The sequence below is a fragment of the Oncorhynchus tshawytscha genome, linkage group LG19, assembly GCF_018296145.1.
Source record: "Oncorhynchus tshawytscha isolate Ot180627B linkage group LG19, Otsh_v2.0, whole genome shotgun sequence".
NCBI classification, from domain to species: Eukaryota; Metazoa; Chordata; class Actinopteri; order Salmoniformes; family Salmonidae; genus Oncorhynchus; species Oncorhynchus tshawytscha.
This window is the reverse complement of record NC_056447.1, coordinates 48,039,744-48,060,670: the sequence shown is the minus strand read 5'-3', so window position 1 is coordinate 48,060,670 and position 20,927 is coordinate 48,039,744. Positions and strand designations below refer to the sequence as shown.

The following is a 20,927-nucleotide window of genomic DNA, read 5'->3' as shown; positions in this document are numbered from 1 at the left end:
AGCATACAACATTATACAACCCATGGTCACAAACAACAAGTGTGTGGTTAAAATTGGAAAAAAACACACCTATGTTTTCTACAGGGCCGTGGGATGAGACAGGGATGCATCTTAAGCCCCACACTCTTCAACATATACTTCAACGGATTGGCAAGGGCACTAGAACAGTCTGCAGCACCCGGCTTCACCCTACTAGAATCCGAAGTCAAATATATACTGTTTGCTGATGATCTGACGCTTCTGCCCCCCCAACCAAGGATGGCCTACAGCAGCTCCTGGATCTTCTGCACAGATTCTGTCAGACCTATGCCCTGACAGTAAATCTCAGTAAGACAAAATAATGGTGTTCCAAAAAAGGTCCAGATGCCATTACCACACATACAAATTCCATCTAGAGACCATTTAAATATATATATATATATATATATATATATATATATATATATATATATATATATATATTATATATATTTCACCTTTATTTAACCAGGTAGGCTAGTTGAGAACAAGTTCTCATTTTCAACTGCGACCTGGCCAAGACAAAGCAAAGCAGTGCACCAAAAACAACACAGAGTTACACATGTAATGAACAAACGTACAGTCAATAACACAATAGAAAAAAATCTATATACAGTGTTTGCAAATGTAGTAAGATTAGGGAGGTAAGGCAATAAATAGGGCATAGTGGCAAAATAATTACAATTTAGCATTAACACTGGAGTGATAGATGTGCAGATGATGATGTGCAATTAGAGATACTGGGGTGCAAAAAAGCAAAAAATTAAAACAATATGGGGATGAGGTAGTTGGATGGGCTATTTACAGATGGGCTGTGTACAGGTGAAATGATTGGGAGGCTGCTCTGAAAGCTGATGCTTAAATTTAGTGAGGGAGATATAAGTCTCCAGCTTCAGTGACTTTTGCAATTCGTTCCAGTCATTGGCAGCAGAGAACAGGAAGGAAAGGTGGCCAAAGTAGGAGTTGGCTTTGGGGATGACCAGTGAAATATACCTGCTGGAGCGCGTGCTACGGGTGGGTGTTGTTATGGTGACCAGTGAGCTGAGATAAGGAGGGGCTTTACTTTGCAAATACTTATAGATGACCTGGAGCCAGTGGGTTTGGCGACGAATACGAAGCGAGGGCCAGCCAACAAGAGCATACAGGGCGCAGTGGTGGGTAGTATATGGGGCTTTGGTGACAAAACGGATGGCACTGTGATAGACTACATCCAATTTGCTGAGTAGAGTGTTGGAGGCTATTTTGTAAATGGCATCGCCGAAGTCAAGGATCGGTAGGATGGTCAGTTTTATGAGGGTATGTTTAGCAGCATAAGTGAAGGAGGCTTTGTTGCGAAATAGGAAGCCGATTCTAGATATCATTTTGGATTGGAGATGCTTAATGTTAGTCTGGAAGGAGAGTTTACAGTCTAACCAAATACCTAGGTATTTGTAGTTGTCCTCATATTCTTAAGTCAGAACCGCCCAGAGTAGTGATGCTAGTCGGGCGGGCGGGTGCGATCAGTTGAAGAGCATGCATTTAGTTTTACTTCCATTTAAGAGCAGTTGGAGGCCACGGAAAGAGTGTTACATGGCATTGAAGCTCGTCTGGAGGTTTGTTGCCCTAGAGCACACCAAAAACTATACATACCTCAGCCTAAACATCAGCTCCACAGGTAACTAGCTACATCCAAGATGGTGTAGCAGTCAGACGTCTTTGTCCATCTTGTCGTGTCCCATGTATATATCTTTTTACATATTTTTCTTTGCATATCTTTTTATATTTTGTTCTCAACTTCAAAATACTCTCCTGGAACCTGCCTCACCCAATCTGGTGTGGATCTGTTTTTTCAAAAGTATTTTTATTTACCTCGAATCCGGAATCCCCCAACAGAATCTGGCCAGCTCACTAGCTACTAGCTAGTAGTCAGCTAACCACTACTAGCTCTCGCCAGTTTGTACAACGCGACTCAAACCAGAGCATACTGGACCTATTTTCTCTCCATATCCCCAGATTCCTACCGCAAGCTCTGGACATTTTCACCTGGATCATCGCAGCTAACGTCGGTCCCAAAGCAAGCACCAATTAACCTGGAGCTAGCCCATGCTAGGCCTTTTCTCCCGGGTAGCCAAAGAGGCCCATCAGCCACTCCTGGGCTTACAATACCAGGACCCCTTCTACTGCCGGTACGGGGCACGGAACCCCGCTGATCCTCCACAACTTGACTACGACGTAATCTGCTCAAGAGGGTACTCAACTGGCCTCTACATCACAACGTCCCCTGAATGCCCATCTGCTAGCCACGGCCCGCTAGCATCTAGCCGTGTCCCGCTAGCTGTCTAGAGTATACTGGACTGTTAGCTGTATAGATCCATCGGCTAATTTCTTGGGCCACTATACCTATTTTGCCAATTAGACTTGGACCCCTCTGCTACTCGGAACCCTAAAGCTAAAACAGACTTTCCTCCGTTGAGACGCCCCTCTAAGGCCCTTCTGCTAGCTTGCTTGCCCTGGCCTGCTAGCTGTCTGAATCGCCGTGTCTCCAGCCAGCCCAACCCCTCACTGGACCCCTATGATCACCCGGCTATGCATGCCTTTCCCTAATATCAATATGCCTTGTCCATTACTGTCCTGGTTAGTGATTATTGTCTTATTTCACTGTAGAGCCTCTAGCCCTGCTCAATATGCCATAACCTACCATTTAGTTCTACCTCCCACATATGCGGTGACATCACCTGGTTTAAACGTCTCTAGAGAGAATATATCTCTCATCATTACTCAATGCCTAGGTTTACCTTCAATGTACTCACATCCTACCATACCTTTGTCTGTACATTATGCCTTGAATCTATTCTATCGCGCCCAGAAACCTGCTCCTTTTACTCTCTGCTCCAAACGCACTAGACGACCAGTTCTGATAGCCTTTAGCTATACCCTTATCCTACTCCGCCTCTGTTCCTCTGGTGATGTAGAGGTTAATCCAGGCCCTGCAGTGCCTAGCTCCACTCCTACTCCCCAGGTGTTCTCATTTGTTGACTTCTGTAATCGTAAAAGCTTTGGTTTCATGCATGTTAGAAGCCTACTCCATAAGTTTGTTTTATTCACTGCTTTAGCACACTCTGCCAACCCGGATGTCCTAGCCATGTCTGAATCCTGGTTTAGGAAGACCACCAAAACCCAGTGAAATACTAAAATACTCCAGCGAGCAGGCCTTTCTAATCGACCTGGCCCGGGGTATCCTCAAAGGATATTGACCTCATCCCTTCAGTAGAGGATGCCTGGTTATGCTTTAAAAGTGCCTTCCCCACCATCTTAAAAAAGCATGCCCCATTCAAAAATGTTAGAACCAGGAACAGATATAGCCCTTGGATCTCTCCAGACCTGACTGCCCTTGACCAGCACAAAAACATCCTGTGGCGTTCTGCATTAGCGTCGAATAGTCCCCGCGATATGCAACTTTTCAGGGAAGTTAGGAACCAATATACACAGGCATTTAGGAAAGCTAAGGCTAGCTTTTTCAAGCAGAAATTTGCATCCTGTAGCACAAACTCTAAAAGTTTCTGGGACACTGTAAAGTCCATGGAGAATAAGAGCACCTCCTCCCAGCTGCCCACGGCACTGAGGCTAGGAAACACTGTCACCACCGATAAATCCACTATAATTGAGAATTTCAATAAGCATTTATCTACGGCTGGTCATGATTTCCACCTGGCTACCCCTACCCCGATCAACAGCCCTACACCCCCCCACAACAACTCGCCCAGGCCTCCCCACTTCTCCTTCACCCAAATCCAGATAGCTGATGTTCTGAAAGAGCTGCAAAATCTGGACCCCTACAAATCAGCCGGGCTGGACAATCTGGACCCTCTCTTTCTAAAATGAGCCGCCAAAATTGTTGCAACCCCCTATTACTAGCCTGTTCAACCTCTCTTTTGTATCATCTGAGATTCCCATAGATTGGAAAGCTCCCCCTCTTCAAAGGGGGAGACACTCTAGACTCAAACTGCTACAGACCTACATATATCCTACCCTGCCTTTCTAAGGTCTTCGAAAGCCAAGTTAACCTTTTTGGGCTAAGGGGCAGTATTCGGAATTTCGGATGACTGACATGCCCAAAGTAAACTGCCTGTCACTCAGGCCCAGAACCTAGGATATGCATATACTTGAAAGCATTGGATAGACAACACTCTGCCATTTCTAAAACTGTTAATATGATGTCTGTGAGTATAACAGAACTGATATGGCAGGCAAAAACCTGAGGAAAATCCATCCAGGAATGTATATATATTTTTTTTTTTGATGTGAGTGGTTTTCCATTGAAAGCCTATTGACTATATAAGTCTTTAGGGCCCCGATTGCAGTTCATATGGCTTCCACTTGATTTAAACAGTCTTTAGACATGGTTTCAGGCTTGATTTCTGAAAAACGATGAAGAATAAAACCTTTTGGTAAGTGGTCTATGGAATCATGCAGTACCGGTTTGCGTGCGTGACTGTGTGTGCGCTCTTCGTTCTTTGTCATTTCTATTGAATACGCTATTGTCAGGTTGAAAGATCGAAAACTTTCGGTGGCGCTCTAAAATTTCCGCTGATTTGATCCCGCCACAGGGACCTAGTCCCTATCAAGTTAAATATAAACATCGTTTGACATGTTTCGACAAACTTTACCGGTACTATTAGGATGTATTTGTCTGCATGTTTTGACCGCCTTTGAGCCAGTGGATTACTGAACAAAACGCGCCAACAAAACAGAGTATTTGGGATGTAAAGAGGGACTTTATCGAACAAAACTACCATTTATTGTGTAGCTGGGACCCTTTGGATTGCCAACAGAGGAAGATCTTCAAAGGTAAGTGATTTCTTTTATTGCTATTTCTGACTCTTCTTGGTTGGAAAATGTTTGCATGCTTTTGTACGCAGGGCGCTGTCCTCAGATAATATCATGGCATGATTTCACCGTAAAGCCTTATTGAAATCTGACAAAGTGGCTGGATTAACACGAAGTTAATCTTTTAACCGATGTATAACACTTGTGTTTTCATTCATGTTTATTATTACTATTTTTGTAATTTGAATTTGGCGCTCTGCAATTTCACCGGATGTTGTCGAGGTGGGACGCTAGCGTCCAAATGAGCCCAAAGAAGTTTAACAAACAGATTACCGGCCATTTCGAATCCCACCGTACCTTCTCCACTATGCAATCTGGTGTCAGAGCTGGTCATGGGTGCACCTCCTAAACGATATCATAACCGCCATCGATAAAAGACAGTACTGTGCAGCCGTATTCATCAACCTGGCTAAGGCTTTCGACTCAATTACAACATTCTTATTGGCAGGCTCAACAGCTTTGGCTTCTCAAATGATTGCCTCGCCTGGTTCACCAATTACTTTTCTGATAGAGTTCCGTGTGTCAAATCGGAGGGCCTGTTGTCCGGACCTCTTGCAGTCTCTATGGGGATGCCACAGGGTTCAATTCTCGTGCCGACTCTCTTCTCTTTATACATCAATGATGTCGCTCTTGCTGCTGGTGATTCTTTGATCCACCTCTACGCAGATGACACTATTCTGTATACCTCTGGCCCTTCTTTGGACACTGTGTTAACTAACCTCCAGACAGGCTTCAATGCCATACAACTCCCCTTCCGTGGCCTCCAACTGCTCTTAAATGCAAGTAAAACTAAATGCATGCTCTTCAACTGATAGTTGCTCGCACTTGCCCACCCTTCCAGCATCACGACTCTGGACGGTTCTGACTTATGTGGACAACTACAAAGACTATGTGGACAACTACAAATACCTAGGTGTCTGGTTAGACTGTAAATTCTCCTTCCAGACACACATTAAATATCTCCAATCCAAACTTAAATCTAGAATTGGCTTCCTATTTCGCAACAAAGCATCTTCACTCATGCTGCCAAACATACCTTCGTAAAACTGACCATCCTACCGATCCTCGACTTCGGCGATGTCATTTACAAAATAGCCCCCAACACTCTACTCAACAAATTGGATGCAGTCTATCACAGTGCCACCCGTTTGGTCACCAAAGCCCCATATACTATCCACCACTGCGACCTGTATGCTCTCGTTGGCTGGCCCTCGCTTCATACTCGTCGCCAAACCCACTGGCTCCAGGTCAAGTCTCTGCTAGGTAAAGTCCCGCCAGCAGCACCCAGCCGTAGCCCTCGTTCCAGCAGGTATATCTCACTGGTCATCCCAAAGCCAATTCATCCTTTGGCCGCCTCTCTGTCCAGTTCTCTGCTGCCAATGACTGGAACGAACTGCAAAAATCACTAAAGCCCTCAACAGAGAATACACAGTGGCAGAATACCTGACCACTGTGACTGACCCAAAATTAACGAAAGCTTTGACAGTGAGTATAGCCTTGCTATTGAGAAAGGTCACCTTAGGCAGACCTGGCTCTCAAGAGAAGACAGGCTCTTTGCACACTACCCACAAAATGAGGTGGAAACTGAGCTGCACTTCCTAGCCGCATGCCAAATGTATAACCATATTAGAGACACATATTTCCCTCAGATTACACAGACCAACAAAGAATTGGAAAACAATACAAATCCGATTTTGATAAACTCACATATCTATTTGGTCAAATACCACAGTGTGCCATCACAGCAGCAATATTTGTGACCTGTTGCCACAAGAAAAGGGCAACCAGTGAAGAACAAACACCATTGTAAATACAACCCATATTTATGTAAGAATATTCAAAGATAAATACACAATGCGGGGAATAAACGATCAATAAACAACATTTTTCGAGTAATGGTGAACTGAATATTAATGGGTCACGGACTTGGGTTGTTTTTCAGTTCAACATCTGTTTAGAATCTGTGAAGGGGTTCCAGTCCTGGACTCACAGCTACATGTGGCAAGTTCACATTGGACCAAATTGTCTATACATTGAGCCTGAAATGGGATACTTAGTATTCAACCATTGGCCTAATTTTGCTGCAAGGAATTCTAATTGGTCAACCACAGGCTAAGCTTGGGTATAAACTACATCCTTTCTCTTTATTCAGCGGAGAAAACACTGAGAACAGGGAAGAATAAACATCTACCATCTGCTTTCCAGCATAACAACTATGATTTGTGAATTCATATATTTTTCTCCCCCTAATTTGCTTTGGGGTCTGTGTTATTGAAGAATAACATCAACTGCTTACATTTATTTATTTTCCCATTTTTACTTTACAACACTCTATATAGACATAATATGACATTTGAAATGTCTTTATTCTTTTTATGTTTATTTCATTTTTGTTTATCCATTTCACTGGCTTTGGCAATGTAAACGTATGTGACCCGTTTCAGGAAACTAGGCGTATGTCGTCACGACTCCACAGGAGAGCCATTTTAACGTTTTTTGAATAAAACCTTTTTAAATGTGTTTTTTGGCAGAAATGCCTTCTGGAACATGGGAACTTTCATGTGCCTTAACTTCTTGGATATAGGGGGCGCTCTTTTAATTTATGGATAAAAAAACATGCCCGTTTTAAGCGCAATATAATTGGCAGCTTTGGAAAGAAAACACTCTAAGGTTTCCAAAACTGCAAAGATATTATCTGTGAGTGCCACAGAACTCATGCTACAGGGGAAACCAAGATGAAACTTCAACCAGGAAATGGGCAGAATTTTTGAAGCTCTGTTTCCCATTGTCTCCTTATATGGCTGTGAATGCGCCGGGAATGAGCCTGCCCTTTCTAACGTTTCTCCAAGGTGTCTGCAGCATTGTGACGTATTTGTAGGCATATCATTGGAAGATTGGCCATAAGAGACTACATTTACCAGGGGTCCGCCCGGTGTCCTTTGACTAAATTGGTGCGTAATCTACAAGCTGCACGCAGTCATGCAGTGATTGAGAGGAGAGAGGAGGCTTTCAACGAACGATATATCATGAAGAGATATGTGAAAAACACCTTGAGGATTGATTCTAAACAACGTTTACCATGTTTCAGTCGATATTATGGAGTTAATTTGGAAAAAAGTTTGACGTTTTGAAGACTGAATTTTCGTTTTTTTTTGGTAGCCAAACGTGATGCACCAAACGGAGCAATTTCTCCTAAACAAATAATCTTTCAGGAAAAACTGAGCATTTGCTATCTAACTGAGAGTCTCCTCATTGAAAACATCTGAAGTTCTTCAAAGGTAATGATTTTATTTGAATGATTTTCTGGTTTTTGTGAAAATGTTGTCTGCTGATGCTAACGCTAAATGCTATGCTAGCCGCGCTAGCTGTTACACAAATGCTTATTTTGCAATGGTTGAGAAGCATATCTTGAAAATCTGAGATGACAGTGTTGTTAACAAAAGGCTAAGCTTGAGAGCTAGCATATTAATTTCATTTAATTTGCGATTTTCATGAATAGTTAACGTTGTGTTATGCTAATGAGCTGCGGGGATAATTACACTCCTGGATACAGGTTTTTTTCGTAGCTAAACGTGACGCACCAAACGAAGCGATTTCTCCTAAACAAATAATCTTTCAGGAAAAACTGAGCATTTGCTATCTAACTGAGAGTCTCCTCATTGAAAATATCTGAAGTTCTTCAAAGGTAATGATTTTATTTGAATGATTTTCTGTTTTTTGTGAAAATGTTGCCTGCTAATGCTAATGCTAAATGCTACGCTAGCTGCGCTAGCTGTTACACAAATGCTTGTTTTGCTATGGTTGAGAAGCATATTTTGAAAATCTGAGATGACAGTGTTGTTAACAAAAGGCTAATCTTGAGAGCTAGCATATTAATTTCATTTCGTTTGCGATTTTCATGAATAGTTAACGTTGCGTTATGGTAATGAGCTTGAGGCTGTATTCACGATCCCGGATCCGGGATGGCTCGACGCAAGAAGTTAATAACAAACTTATGTGCAATAATATTGTTAAATTACGAGCCTTGTTCATTAAGACACAGAACAAGTCAGCAACCTTCACACTGGCCATGATTGGCTGAGATAATGAGTGGGTGGGACATGCTGAGAGAGGACTTCGGATTGGTCTGACATATAGAGCTCTTCTGTCTATTTCAGTTGGTCAGTCTGTGTTGGTAATCCTGTCGAACGCGCCTTTAAAAAAAGCATTTTGTAGTGGAGCTGCATAAATGTTACTCTCCACTTTCTGAAGGATCTAGTTTTGAAATCAGTGTAATTAGAGTATTATAGCTAAAGAGATGGAGAAAACTCCTGTCTCCGGATTACATCGTCAAACTAAGGGCAATCGTGGCAAGGCATCCGTGACAGGGAGACGCGTCCATCACACATGATGATGTAAACGGGTAAGATAGTCTAGCTTTTGCTAGCTACATTTTCAGATATTACACATTTCTAATTTTGACAGAAAGTGGATTTGATTTCAAGCTAGCTAACGTTTGCTGGCTGGCTCTCTAGCTAACGTTACGTGTATGAAGTTATTATTCGTATCCCAGATCCATTTGCTTTGCTAGTTAGAGCCTAATGTTAGCTAACTAACATTGAACCTGGTTGGTTAGCTCGCAGCAGATTTGTGCAGGGTAGTAACGACATGATTTGGCAATGTGTTCATTGTTGTTTAACTAGCTAATGGTAGCTGGCTGGCTCATTAGCTAACGTTACGTGACGTGTGTGATCTTACACATTGTTTACCTAGCTAGGTTCATTGTTTACCTAACTAGCTAGCTACGTGTTTTAAGCTAAAGTGTACAACACCTGTTGAATATGGCTGGTGTCAGTAAATGTTGGCAAAAAAGCTTAATGAAATTGTTGCCAGCAGAGCTGGTTAGGCTCTATTCATGTTATCCAGATTTAAACAAATCATTGGCCAGTGTCAAGTGTGCCCTCTAAATGCTCCGAGAGCGAAACGAGATGGGTGGAGCTAAGGCTTAAGAGGGTGTGAACGATGCTGAATGGGTGTAGACAAAGAAAAGCTCTTCACTAGATACCAAAACATTCAAAAGTTTATCAACTTTCAAAGCAGAATTACTTTCCCATTGTTCCTCAAAAATGCAGTGTATACAATATCATTTTGCAGCTCTGAGTCTCTACTTTTATCCAATGTAAAAAACACAATTTCAAATTTTGCTACATAAGACCGAATCCAGGTAGTGAGTCACAAATGTTTCCAATGCCAATAAAGCCCCTTGAATTGAAATAGAAAGAGAGAGAGAGGGAGAGAGAGAGAGAGAGAGAGAGAGAGAAAAGTAGAGAGGGGCACGAGGAAGGAAGGATTTGAGCCAGGGAAGGTTTACCTGGTCCCTAACCATACTGAGGTGAGGTGAAGTATGATGTCTGGGTGTACTAGAAGTGAGACAGGATGTGATGTTGGGATGAAAGTGGGTCAGGAAAGAGGAGCACGAATTGAAGTGCTCCAATTTCCTCTGAATCAGTGTGTATATCACAAATGGCACTCTATTCCCTCTATAGTGCACTACTTGTGACCAGGGCCCATAGTGCACTATATAGGGAATAGGGTGACATTTAGGGCACATGCTGAGTCTCAGCACTTAATTTGCCACCATCAGTCAGCAGATGGCTGCCTAACTGGGCTTAATCAGAATTTGATTGGATGAGGTGAATGTGGTTTATGGCCCCCTTCAAATGAGCTGTAATTAAAGAGTAATTGAGGCAGGAAACATCATTTTATTTAAAGTATTTTAAGTGTGAAGGGATGGATGAATAATTTAGAGAATTAGAGGATGCATCAGCACTCAGTGGAAGTGTACATTATATAAACAGCATCACTCCACTGACTCCTACATGATGCAAGAGAAGACAGTTGGCTCAGCTGGGGATCAGACTAAAGCAGGGGAGTTTAGAGTAACGGAGGAGTTCAGACTAAAGCAGAGGAGTTTAGAGTAACTGAGGAGTTCAGACTAAAGCAGAGGAGTTTAGAGTAACTGAGGAGTTCAGACTAAAGCAGAGGAGTTTAGAGTAACTGAGGAGTTCAGACTAAAGCAGAGGAGTTTAGAGTAACTGAGGAGTTCAGACTAAAGCAGAGGAGTTTAGAGTAACTGAGGAGCTCAGACTAAAGCAGAGGAGTTTAGATGTCAGACTGCTACGAGAGCATGAGGAGGTAAAGAGGAGATTTGGTGGAAGATGTTCAACTTTGAACCATAAACACGTCACAAAGGGAGACTCTCACAGAATAAAAATTATTTATGTGCTTGATAATAATGAACATCGTGCAGTAGTTGTTATTTCACCATGTTATTTAAATAGCAGCTGTGTAGGCCTGCTGCCAATAAAAAATGGGTCAAAACAATTTGTGTGAATTCAGTTTAATTATTTGTGGGATATGAAATTATCTGCATTAAAAGATGATGGTAACAGGGTAGGGATGATGAATAGGAAAATGAGAAAATATGGTCAACTACAGCTAGGAAGCTATTCAGTATCCATACCCCTTCTGACTTCAACCCCCTAAATGCATCACACCTCCATTATGACTAATTGGTAGTTGGAGTTCACAACACTGTGGAATGCTGACACATGCATATAAACATGAACATTTCTCCCAGAAACATTGACTGTTTGTTCAGAGAGAGGGATGTCTTACATAAAAGCCTGCCAAATAAGGAACCATTGACTCTTAAACAGCTTTGTTTAACAACCTAAAAATACGCTCATTCTGTGTGTACCATCTTGCATTTCCCTTTTAAAACCACACGTGAACAAGACTTGACTGAAAACACACAGATGGAGACTGATCTGCTTGCCAAAATACTACTGCAAAGAAACAAAAGGAAGGGTTGCAATGTTATGAAGCTTCACCACTACAAGCATCTAAAGGTATCACATACTACACTACAGATGTAGGATCCCTTTTGATGCTGAGAAATGTAAACTTGTAGTGTATTCAATTTTTAAAAAGGCTTGTAAAGTCGGTCATTTCCACTTTAAAATGACAGACTTGATTTGCCCCTAAAGAAAAATGTATCAACCCCTACAAAAAAAATGTCCATTAATTATAATCCACATAATAATTCACATTTCCTGTTGTTGCAGGATTATTTTCCTGCTGTCGAAAACTGGCTCAAATTAAAATACTACACATGTAGCTCTCTACTGATGTAATTCATCTGAGAAGCTTAATGAATGACCGTTATATACCATACCACTTTGAAGAACGAAGCAATGGATTGGGTATTCATTGCAAGTGGCATGCTAATATGGATATTGGAATGTAGTGATCTACGTTTTACAGCAAGCCTGTACTGTGAGCAGTAAATGTTAGAGGTGTGAGTCAGTCCATACCTGGAATGGTGTCTGGCTTCTGTAGTTCTTCACTTCCTTGTTGGCACCACGAACAAGCAGTACTCTGGCACAGTGTTCCTTAGGGAGGACCAAAGGAAAAGAGAAGGGGGAACCAGTAAGACCAGGACCTCATTTATTTCAACTCCATTGCTCTCTCTGTCTCCCTCTCTGTCAATTCAACTCAATTCAATTCAAGGGGCTTTATTGGCATGGGAAACATATGATAACATTGCCAAAGCAAGTGAGGTAGATAATATACAAAAGTGAGTAAACTAACTCTGTCTTCCTCTCTCTCTCCCTCTCTATCTGCCTCTTTGTCTCCCTCTCTCTCTCTCTCTCTCTCTCTCTCTCTCTCTCTCTCTCTCTGTCCCCTTTCTCTCTCTCTCTCTCTCTCTCTCTCTTTCTCTCTTTCTCTCTTCTCTCTCTTTCTCTCTTTCTCTCTTTCTCTCTCTCTTTCTCTCTCTCTCTCTGCTGCCTGCTACTGTTTGTTATTACTCTGTAATTCTCTGAACCCCTTTAACGAGAGAGAAAACCAGAAAACCATCTTGATCAAGCATTCCATTCCATCAACTGATCTAGCACCGATTCTAGAACATTCCAGAACTGAACATATCATCTACTAATCTAGAACTTATTCCAGAACATTCTATAACTTAAGTGATTCTAGAACATTCCAGAACTGAACATTCCAGAAACTATTCTAGCTCTGATTCTAGAACATTCCAGAACTGAACAATCCATCAACTAATCTAGCTCTGATTCTAGAACATTCCAGAATTGAACAATCCATCAACTAATCTAGCACAGATTCTAGAACATTCCAGAACTGAACATTCCATCAACTATTCTAGCTCTGATTCTAGAACATTCCAGAACTGAACAATCCATCAACTAATCTAGCACAGATTCTAGAACATTCCAGAACTGAACATTCCATCAACTATTCTAGCTCTGATTCTAGAACATTCCAGAACTGAACAATCCATCAACTAATCTAGCACCGATTCTAGAACATTCCAGAACTAAACATTCCATCAACTAATCCAGAACATTCTGTAACTTAAGTGATTCCAGAACATTCCATAACGTATCATTGCTGGAGTTAGAGCTCACCCTGTCCTGTGTGTCTGATGATGCCCTTGTCTATGTTCCAGGTAAAGTCTGATGATGCCTTGTCTATGGTCCAGGTAAAGTCTGATGATGCCTTGTCTATGGTCCAGGTAAAGTCTGATGATGCCTTGTCTATGGTCCAGGTAAAGTCTGTTGATGCCTTGTCTATGGTCCAGGTAAAGTCTGATGATGCCTTGTCTATGGTCCAGGTAAAGTCTGATGATGCCTTGTCTATGGTCCAGGTAAAGTCTGATGATGCCTTGTCTATGGTCCAGGTAAAGTCTGATGATGCCTTGTCTATGGTCCAGGTAAAGTCTGTTGATGCCTTGTCTATGGTCCAGGTAAAGCAAGGCCTCTCCCTCAGCTCTCCAGAAAGGATCTCAGTGCAGTGAAAACATATAGTGTGAAGCTCGGTGAGAAAATCAAGAGAGAATCAGCCTCTGGTAACTGTCTGTGGCACTGCAGCCCGCCTCAGCCTGCTGTTAGCTGGATTCAGCAGCCCACCCACGGAAACACCACTACAAACACACACACACATTCACGTGCATGTGAACACACACATACAGGCGCGCGGGCCCACACACACACATACAGTCAGGCACACACGCCCGCACAAGCCCATGCACAAACAGTGCTTGCTCATACACACACACACACACACACACACACACACACACACACACACACACACACACACACACACACACACACACACACACACACACACACACACCAATGTTCGAGCTCATCCTCCTCCTACTTGCTCTTATTAAATTCTACTGCCACTAGTATATGGCAGATATCTACAATAATAATATTACGTGTACAAGCCCCAACCCACACAAATCAGACTGATATTCAAAAAGGTTAAATCAGTGAAGTTCATTCCTCCTAGTGGCTGTCATTGTAGTCATTAGATCACACTAAAGCTGTCATGCAAAAGGGCATCTAATCAGAAAGCCAGGGAAATAAACCCAGCCTGTAGGAGCAGAGCAGTCGAGGGAAGAGATTACACCACAGCAAACCCAGAGAGAGGAAGTTATCCCTCCCTGTCTCTCTCTCTTTTTCTCTCTCTCTCTCACACTCTCTCTCTCTTTCTCTCCTCCTCTCACTCACTCTCTCTCTCTTTCTCTCCTCCTCTCACTCTATCTCTCTCTCACACTCTCTCTCTCTCTCCTCTCTCTCCTCTTCTCGCTCCATCTCACACACTCTCTCTCTCTCTCTCTCTCTCTCTCTCTCACACACACTCTCTCTGTCTCTCTCTCTCTTTTCTTCTCTCTCCTCCTCTCTTTCTCTCTCTCTCTCTCTCTCTCTCTCTCTCTCTCTCTCTCTCTCTCTCGCTCTCTGTGAATAATTGTAGTAGAGAGAGCACAGTGTGTAGAAAGGCTTAATGATCTATGCCATAGCTAATGGGAGCAGTGACCCCTACAGACAACCGGAGAGATATCTCACACACACATCCCATGTTCAAATCACCATCTTACAAATGTGTGTGTGTATAATTATTATTATTATTATTTGGTGAGTGCTTGTATTTGTCCTGTTTCAAACATGTAGTGTGTATTACACCCATGTGTGAAATGGACATGTGTTTATTCGATATCCCCACTCCCCCTAACACACCCTCGTATAGTGGGGTCACAGCCATGGTCAGCCGTTATTAACAGCGACCCAAGAGCAATTAGGGTTAAGTGCCTTGTTGGCTCTGGGATTCATATGACAGTGGAAAGATTAACATTTAAACTACATAGAGCCGTCTAAATATTGATTACTGTGGTTTTAAACTAGAAATCATAGCCATTGATGTTAAGACCATATTATCTTGTGTTCCCCCAGGATGTGTACCCTCAGGATGTGTTCCCCCAGGATGTGTTCCCCCAGGATGTGTTCCCCCAGGATGTGTTCCCTCAGGATGTGTTCCCCTGGGATGTGTTCCCTCAGAATGTATTCCCCCGGGATGTGTTCCCTCAGGACAGGATGTGTTCCCCTGGGATGTGTTCCCTCAGGACAGGATGTGTTCCCTCAGGACAGGATGTGTTCCCTCAGGACAGGATATGTTCCCCTGGGATGTGTTCCCCCAGGATGTATTCCCTGAGGATGTGTTCCCCCAGGATGTATTCTCTCAGGATGTATTCCCTGAGGATGTGTTCCCCCAGGATGTATTCTCTCAGGATGTATTCTCTCAGGATGTATTCCCCCGGGATGTATTCTCTCAGGATGTGTTCCCTCAGGATGTATTCTCTCAGGATGTATTCCCCCGGGTTGTATTCTCTCAGGATGTATTCCCCCGGGATGTATTCTCTCAGGATGTATTCCCTGAGGATGTATTCCTCCGGGATGTATTCTCTCAGGATGTATTCCCCCGGGATGTATTCTCTCAGGATGTATTCCCTGAGGATGTATTCCCCGGGATGTATTCTCTCAGGATGTGTTCCCCGGGATGTGTTCCCTCAGGATGTGTTCCCTCAGGATGTATTCCCTGAGGATGTATTCCTCCGGGATGTATTCTCTCAGGATGTATTCCCCCGGGATGTATTCTCTCAGGATGTATTCCCTGAGGATGTATTCCCCTGGGATGTATTTCTCTCAGGATGTATTCTCTCAGGATGTGTTCCCTGAGGATGTATTCTCCCGGGATGTGTTCCCTCAGGATGTATTCCCCTGGGATGTATTTCTCTCAGGATGTATTCCCTCAGGATATATTCCCCTGGGATGTGTTCCCCTGGGATGTATTCCCTCGGGATGTATTCCCTCAGGATGTATTCCCTGAGGATGTGTTCCCTCAGGATGTATTCCCCTGGGATGTGTTCCCCCGGGATGTGTTCCCCGGGATGTGTTCCCTCAGGATGTATTCCCCTGGGATGTGTTCCCTCAGGATGTGTTCCCCCAGGATGTATTCTCTCAGGATGTATTCCCTGAGGATGTATTCCCCCGGGATGTGTTCCCTCAGGATGTGTTCCCTCAGGATGTATTCCCCCGGGATGTATTCTCTCAGGATGTATTCCCCCGGGATGTATTCTCTCAGGATGTATTCCCTGAGGATGTATTCCCCCGGGATGTATTTCTCTCAGGATGTATTCTCTCAGGATGTGTTCCCTGAGGATGTATTCCCCCGGGATGTGTTCCCTCAGGATGTATTCCCCTGGGATGTATTTCTCTCAGGATGTATTCCCCTGGGATGTATTCCCCTGGGATGTGTTCCCCTGGGATGTGTTCCCCTGGGATGTGTTCCCCAGGATGTATTCCCCCGGGATGTGTTCCCTCGGGATGTGTTCCCTCAGGATGTATTCCCCTGGGATGTGTTCCCTCAGGATGTGTTCCCCCAGGATGTATTCTCTCAGGATGTATTCCCTGAGGATGTATTCCCCCGGGATGTGTTCCCTCAGGATGTGTTCCCCCGGGATGTGTCCACCTCAGATTGATTCTCATCAGTGTATCCAGTCAATCTTTACCCATGTGAAGAATCAACAGGATATTTATTAATTGTAATTGACCCCTTGCTAATAACACAATCAAGATTGGGGTCAATTCCATTTCAATTCAGTCAATTGGTTTACTTGCTGATTTGACCAAATTCAAACAGAATTAACCACAGCCCTGTTTACTATGGGCCTAATGTACTAGTATACAAATACAATGTACTAGTAAACCAGTACAAAGTACTAGTATACCATTATAATGTACTAGTACACCAATACAATGTACTGGTAAATCGACATAATGTTCTAGTATACCAATACAATGTACTAGTATATCAATACAATGTACTAGTATATCAAGACAAGGCACTAGTATACCAATACAATGTACTAGTGGTATAATAAAAGCAATGTACAGTAGATGGTACAATATTAAGCCCCTCTGTACAGTAGATGGTGTAATTTAAAACCTGTTGCGACTCTAGGGGCAGTATTTTCATTTTTGGAAAAAAAACGTTCCCGTTTTAAACGGGATATTTTGTCAGGACAAGATGCTAGAATATGCATATACTTGACAGCTTTGGATAGAAAACACTCTAACGTTTCCAAAACTGTCAAGATATTGTTTGTGAGTATAATAGAACTGATGTTGCAGGCGAAAGCCTGAGAAAAATCCAATCCGGAAGTGCCCCATATTTTGAAAGCTCTGCGTTCCAAGGAGTCCCTATTGAGCTGTGAATGTACCATCAACGAGCTTACGCTTTCTACGTATTCCCCAAGGTGTCTACAGCATTGTGACGTAATTTTACGCATTTATGTTGAAGAATAGCCGTAGGCGGCTACATTGCGTAAGTGGTCACATGATGGCTCCCAGGGTGACTCTCGCCATTACTCCAATCGGTCCTACTGAAAAAATAATTGTCCCGACGGATATATTATCGAATAGATATTAGAAAAACACCTTGAGGTTTGATTATAAACAACGTTTGCCATGTTTCTGTCGATATTATGGAGCTAATTTGGAATGTTTTTCGCCGTTTTCGTGACTGCAATTTCTGGGCGATTTCTCAGCCAAACGTGAAGAACAAACGGAGCTATTTCGCCTACAAAAATAATCTTTTGGGAAAAAATGAACTTTGACTATCTCCCTGGGAGTGAAAACATCCGAAGTTCATCAAAGGTAAACGATTTAATTTGATTGCTTTTCTGATTTTCGTGACAAGGTTGCCTGCTGCTAGCAAGGCATAATACTATGCTAGTCTATGATAAACTTACACAAATGCTTGTCTAGCTTTGGCTGTAAAGCATATTTAGAAAATCTGAGATGACAGGGTGATTAACAAAAGGCTAAGCTGTGTTCCAATATATTTCACTTGTGATTTTCATGAATAGGAAGATTTTCTAGGAAGATTTATGTCCGTTGCGTTATGCTAATTAGTGTCAGGTGATGATTACGCTCCTGGACCCGGGATGGGGAGTCACAAGAAGTTTTAAAGCCCCTCTGTATAGTAGGTGGTACAACATAAAGCCCCACTGTACAGTAGGTGGTACAATATAAAGCCCCACTGTACAGTAGGTGGTACAATATAAAGCCCCTCTGTACAGTAGGTGGTACAATATAAAGCCCCTCTGTACAGTAGGTGGTACAATATAAAGCCCCTCTGTACAGTAGATGGTGCAATATAAAGCCCCTCTGTACAGTAGATGGTGCAATATAAAGCCCCTCTGTACAGTAGATGTTGCAATATAAAGCCCCTCTGTACAGTAGGTGGTACAATATAAAGCCCCTCTGTACAGTAGGTGGTACAATATAAAGCCCCTCTGTACAGTAGGTGGTACAATATAAAGCCCCTCTGTACAGTAGGTGGTACAATATAAAGCCCCTCTGTACAGTAGATGGTGCAATTATAAAGCCCCAGATCTGTGCAGTAGATGTTGTTTTACAGGGTATAAGTATGCCCCCTGTACAGTAGGTGGTCAATGCCCCTCTGTACAGTAGGTGGTACATATAAGATTTTTCCCTCTGTACAGTAGGTTTCGGTTACAATATAAAGCCCCTCTGTACAGTAGGTGGTACAATATAAAGCCCCTCTGTACAGTAGGTGGTACAATATTTGAACCCCTCTGTACAGTAGGTGGTACAATATAAAGCCCCTCTGTACAGTAGGTGGTACAATATAAAGCCCCTCTGTACAGTGGTCCAATATAAAGCCCCTCTGTACAGTAGATGGTGCAATATAAAGCCCCTCTGTACAGTAGATGGTGCAATATAAAGCCCCTCTGTACAGTAGATGTTGCAATATAAAGCCCCTCTGTACAGTAGGTGGTACAATATAAAGCCCCTCTGTACAGTAGGTGGTCAATATAAAGCCCCTCTGTACAGTAGGTGGACCATGTCAATATAAAGCCCCTCTGTACAGTAGGTGGTACAATATAAAGCCCCTCTGTAAAACATGTCAGGTGGTACAATATAAACCCCTCTGTAAGTAGGTGGTACAATATAAAGCCCCTCTGTACAGTATTTTGGCTAATCTGAAAAAAGACCCTCTGTTACAGCATAGGTGGTTACAATATAAAGCCCTCTGTACAGTAGGTGGTACAATATAAAGCCCTGCCCCGCCCCCTCTGTACAGTAGGTGGTACAATATAAAGCCCCTCTGTACAGTAGGTGGTAAAATATAAAGCCCCTCTGTACAGTAGATGGTGCAATATAAAGCCCCTCTGTACAGTAGATGTTGCAATATAAAGCCCCTCTGTACAGTAGGTGGTACAATATAAAGCCCCTCTGTACAGTAGGTGGTACAATATAAAGCCCCTCTGTACAGTAGGTGGTACAATATAAAGCCCCTCTGTACAGTAGGTGGTACAATATAAAGCCCCTCTGTACAGTAGATGTTGCAATATAAAGCCCCACTCTGTACAGTAGGTGGTACAATATAAAGCCCCTCTGTACAGTAGGTCCCTCCGCAATATAAAGCCCCTCTGTACAGTAGGTGGTACAATATAAAGCCCCTCTGTACAGTAGGTGGTATATAAAGCCCCTCTGTACAGTAGGTGGTACAATATAAACCCCCCTGTACAGTAGGTGGTACAATATAAAGCCCCTGTACAGAGGTGGTACAATATAAAGCCCCTCTGTATAGTAGGTGGTACAATATAAAGCCCCTCTGTACAGTAGGTGGTACAATATAAAGCCCCTCTGTACAGTAGGTGGTAAGACATAAAGCCCCTCTGTACAGTAGGTGGTACAATATAAAGCCCCTCTGTACAGTAGGTGGTACAATATAAAGCCCCTCTGTACAGTAGGTGGTACAATATAAAGCCCCTCTGTACAGTAGGTGGTACAATATATTCAAGCCCCTCTGTACAGTAGGTGGTCCAATATAAAGCCCCATGTTCCTAGTTCCCAATAAAGCCCCTCTGTACAGTAGGTGGTACAATATAAAGCCCCCCTGTACACTAGGTGGTACAATATAAAGCCCCTCTGTACAGTAGGTGGTACCATATAAAGCCCCACTGTATAGTAGGTGGTACAATATAAAGCCCCTCTGTACAGTAGGTGGTACAATATAAAGCCCCTCTGTACAGTAGGTGGTACACTATAAAGCCCCTCTGTACAGTAGGTGGTACAATATAAAGCCCCTCTGTACAGTAGGTGGTACAATATAAAGCCCCTCTGTATAGTAGGTGGTACAATATAAAGCCCCTCTGTATAGTAGGTGGTACAATATAAAGCCCCTCTGTACAGTAGGTGGTACAATATAAAGCCCCTCTGTACAGTAGGTGGTACAATATAAAGCCCCTCTGTACAGTAGGTGGTACAATATAAAGCCCCTCTGTACAGTAGGTGGTACAATATAAAGCCCCTCTGTACAGTAGGTGGTACAATATAAAGCCCCTCTGTACAGTAGGTGGTACAATATAAAGCCCCTCTGTACAGTAGGTGGTAAATATAAAGCCCACTCTGTACAGTAGGTGGTACAAAATAAAGCCCCTCTGACAGTAGGTGGTACAGCAGAGGGAAAGCCCCTCTGTACAGTAGGTGGTACAATATAAAGCCCCTCTGTACAGTAGGTGTAGCATAAAGCCCCTCTGTATAGTAGGTGGTACAATATAAGCCCCTCTGTACAGTAGGTGGTACAATATAAAGCCCCTCTGT

At 42.9% G+C, this 20,927-nt stretch overlaps 1 protein-coding gene across 1 annotated transcript in view; it reads right to left on the bottom strand.

The window, feature by feature from the left end:
- The window catches only part of LOC112219029 (SH3 and multiple ankyrin repeat domains protein 2-like), a 152,462-nt gene that overhangs the window by 108,887 nt on the left and 22,648 nt on the right, over nucleotides 1–20,927 (bottom strand). Inside the window, exon 8 of the mRNA XM_042301773.1 lies at nucleotides 12,240–12,317. Within this exon, the coding sequence (XP_042157707.1) occupies nucleotides 12,240–12,317 (78 nt within the window). The remainder of the gene's footprint in view (nucleotides 1–12,239; nucleotides 12,318–20,927) is intronic.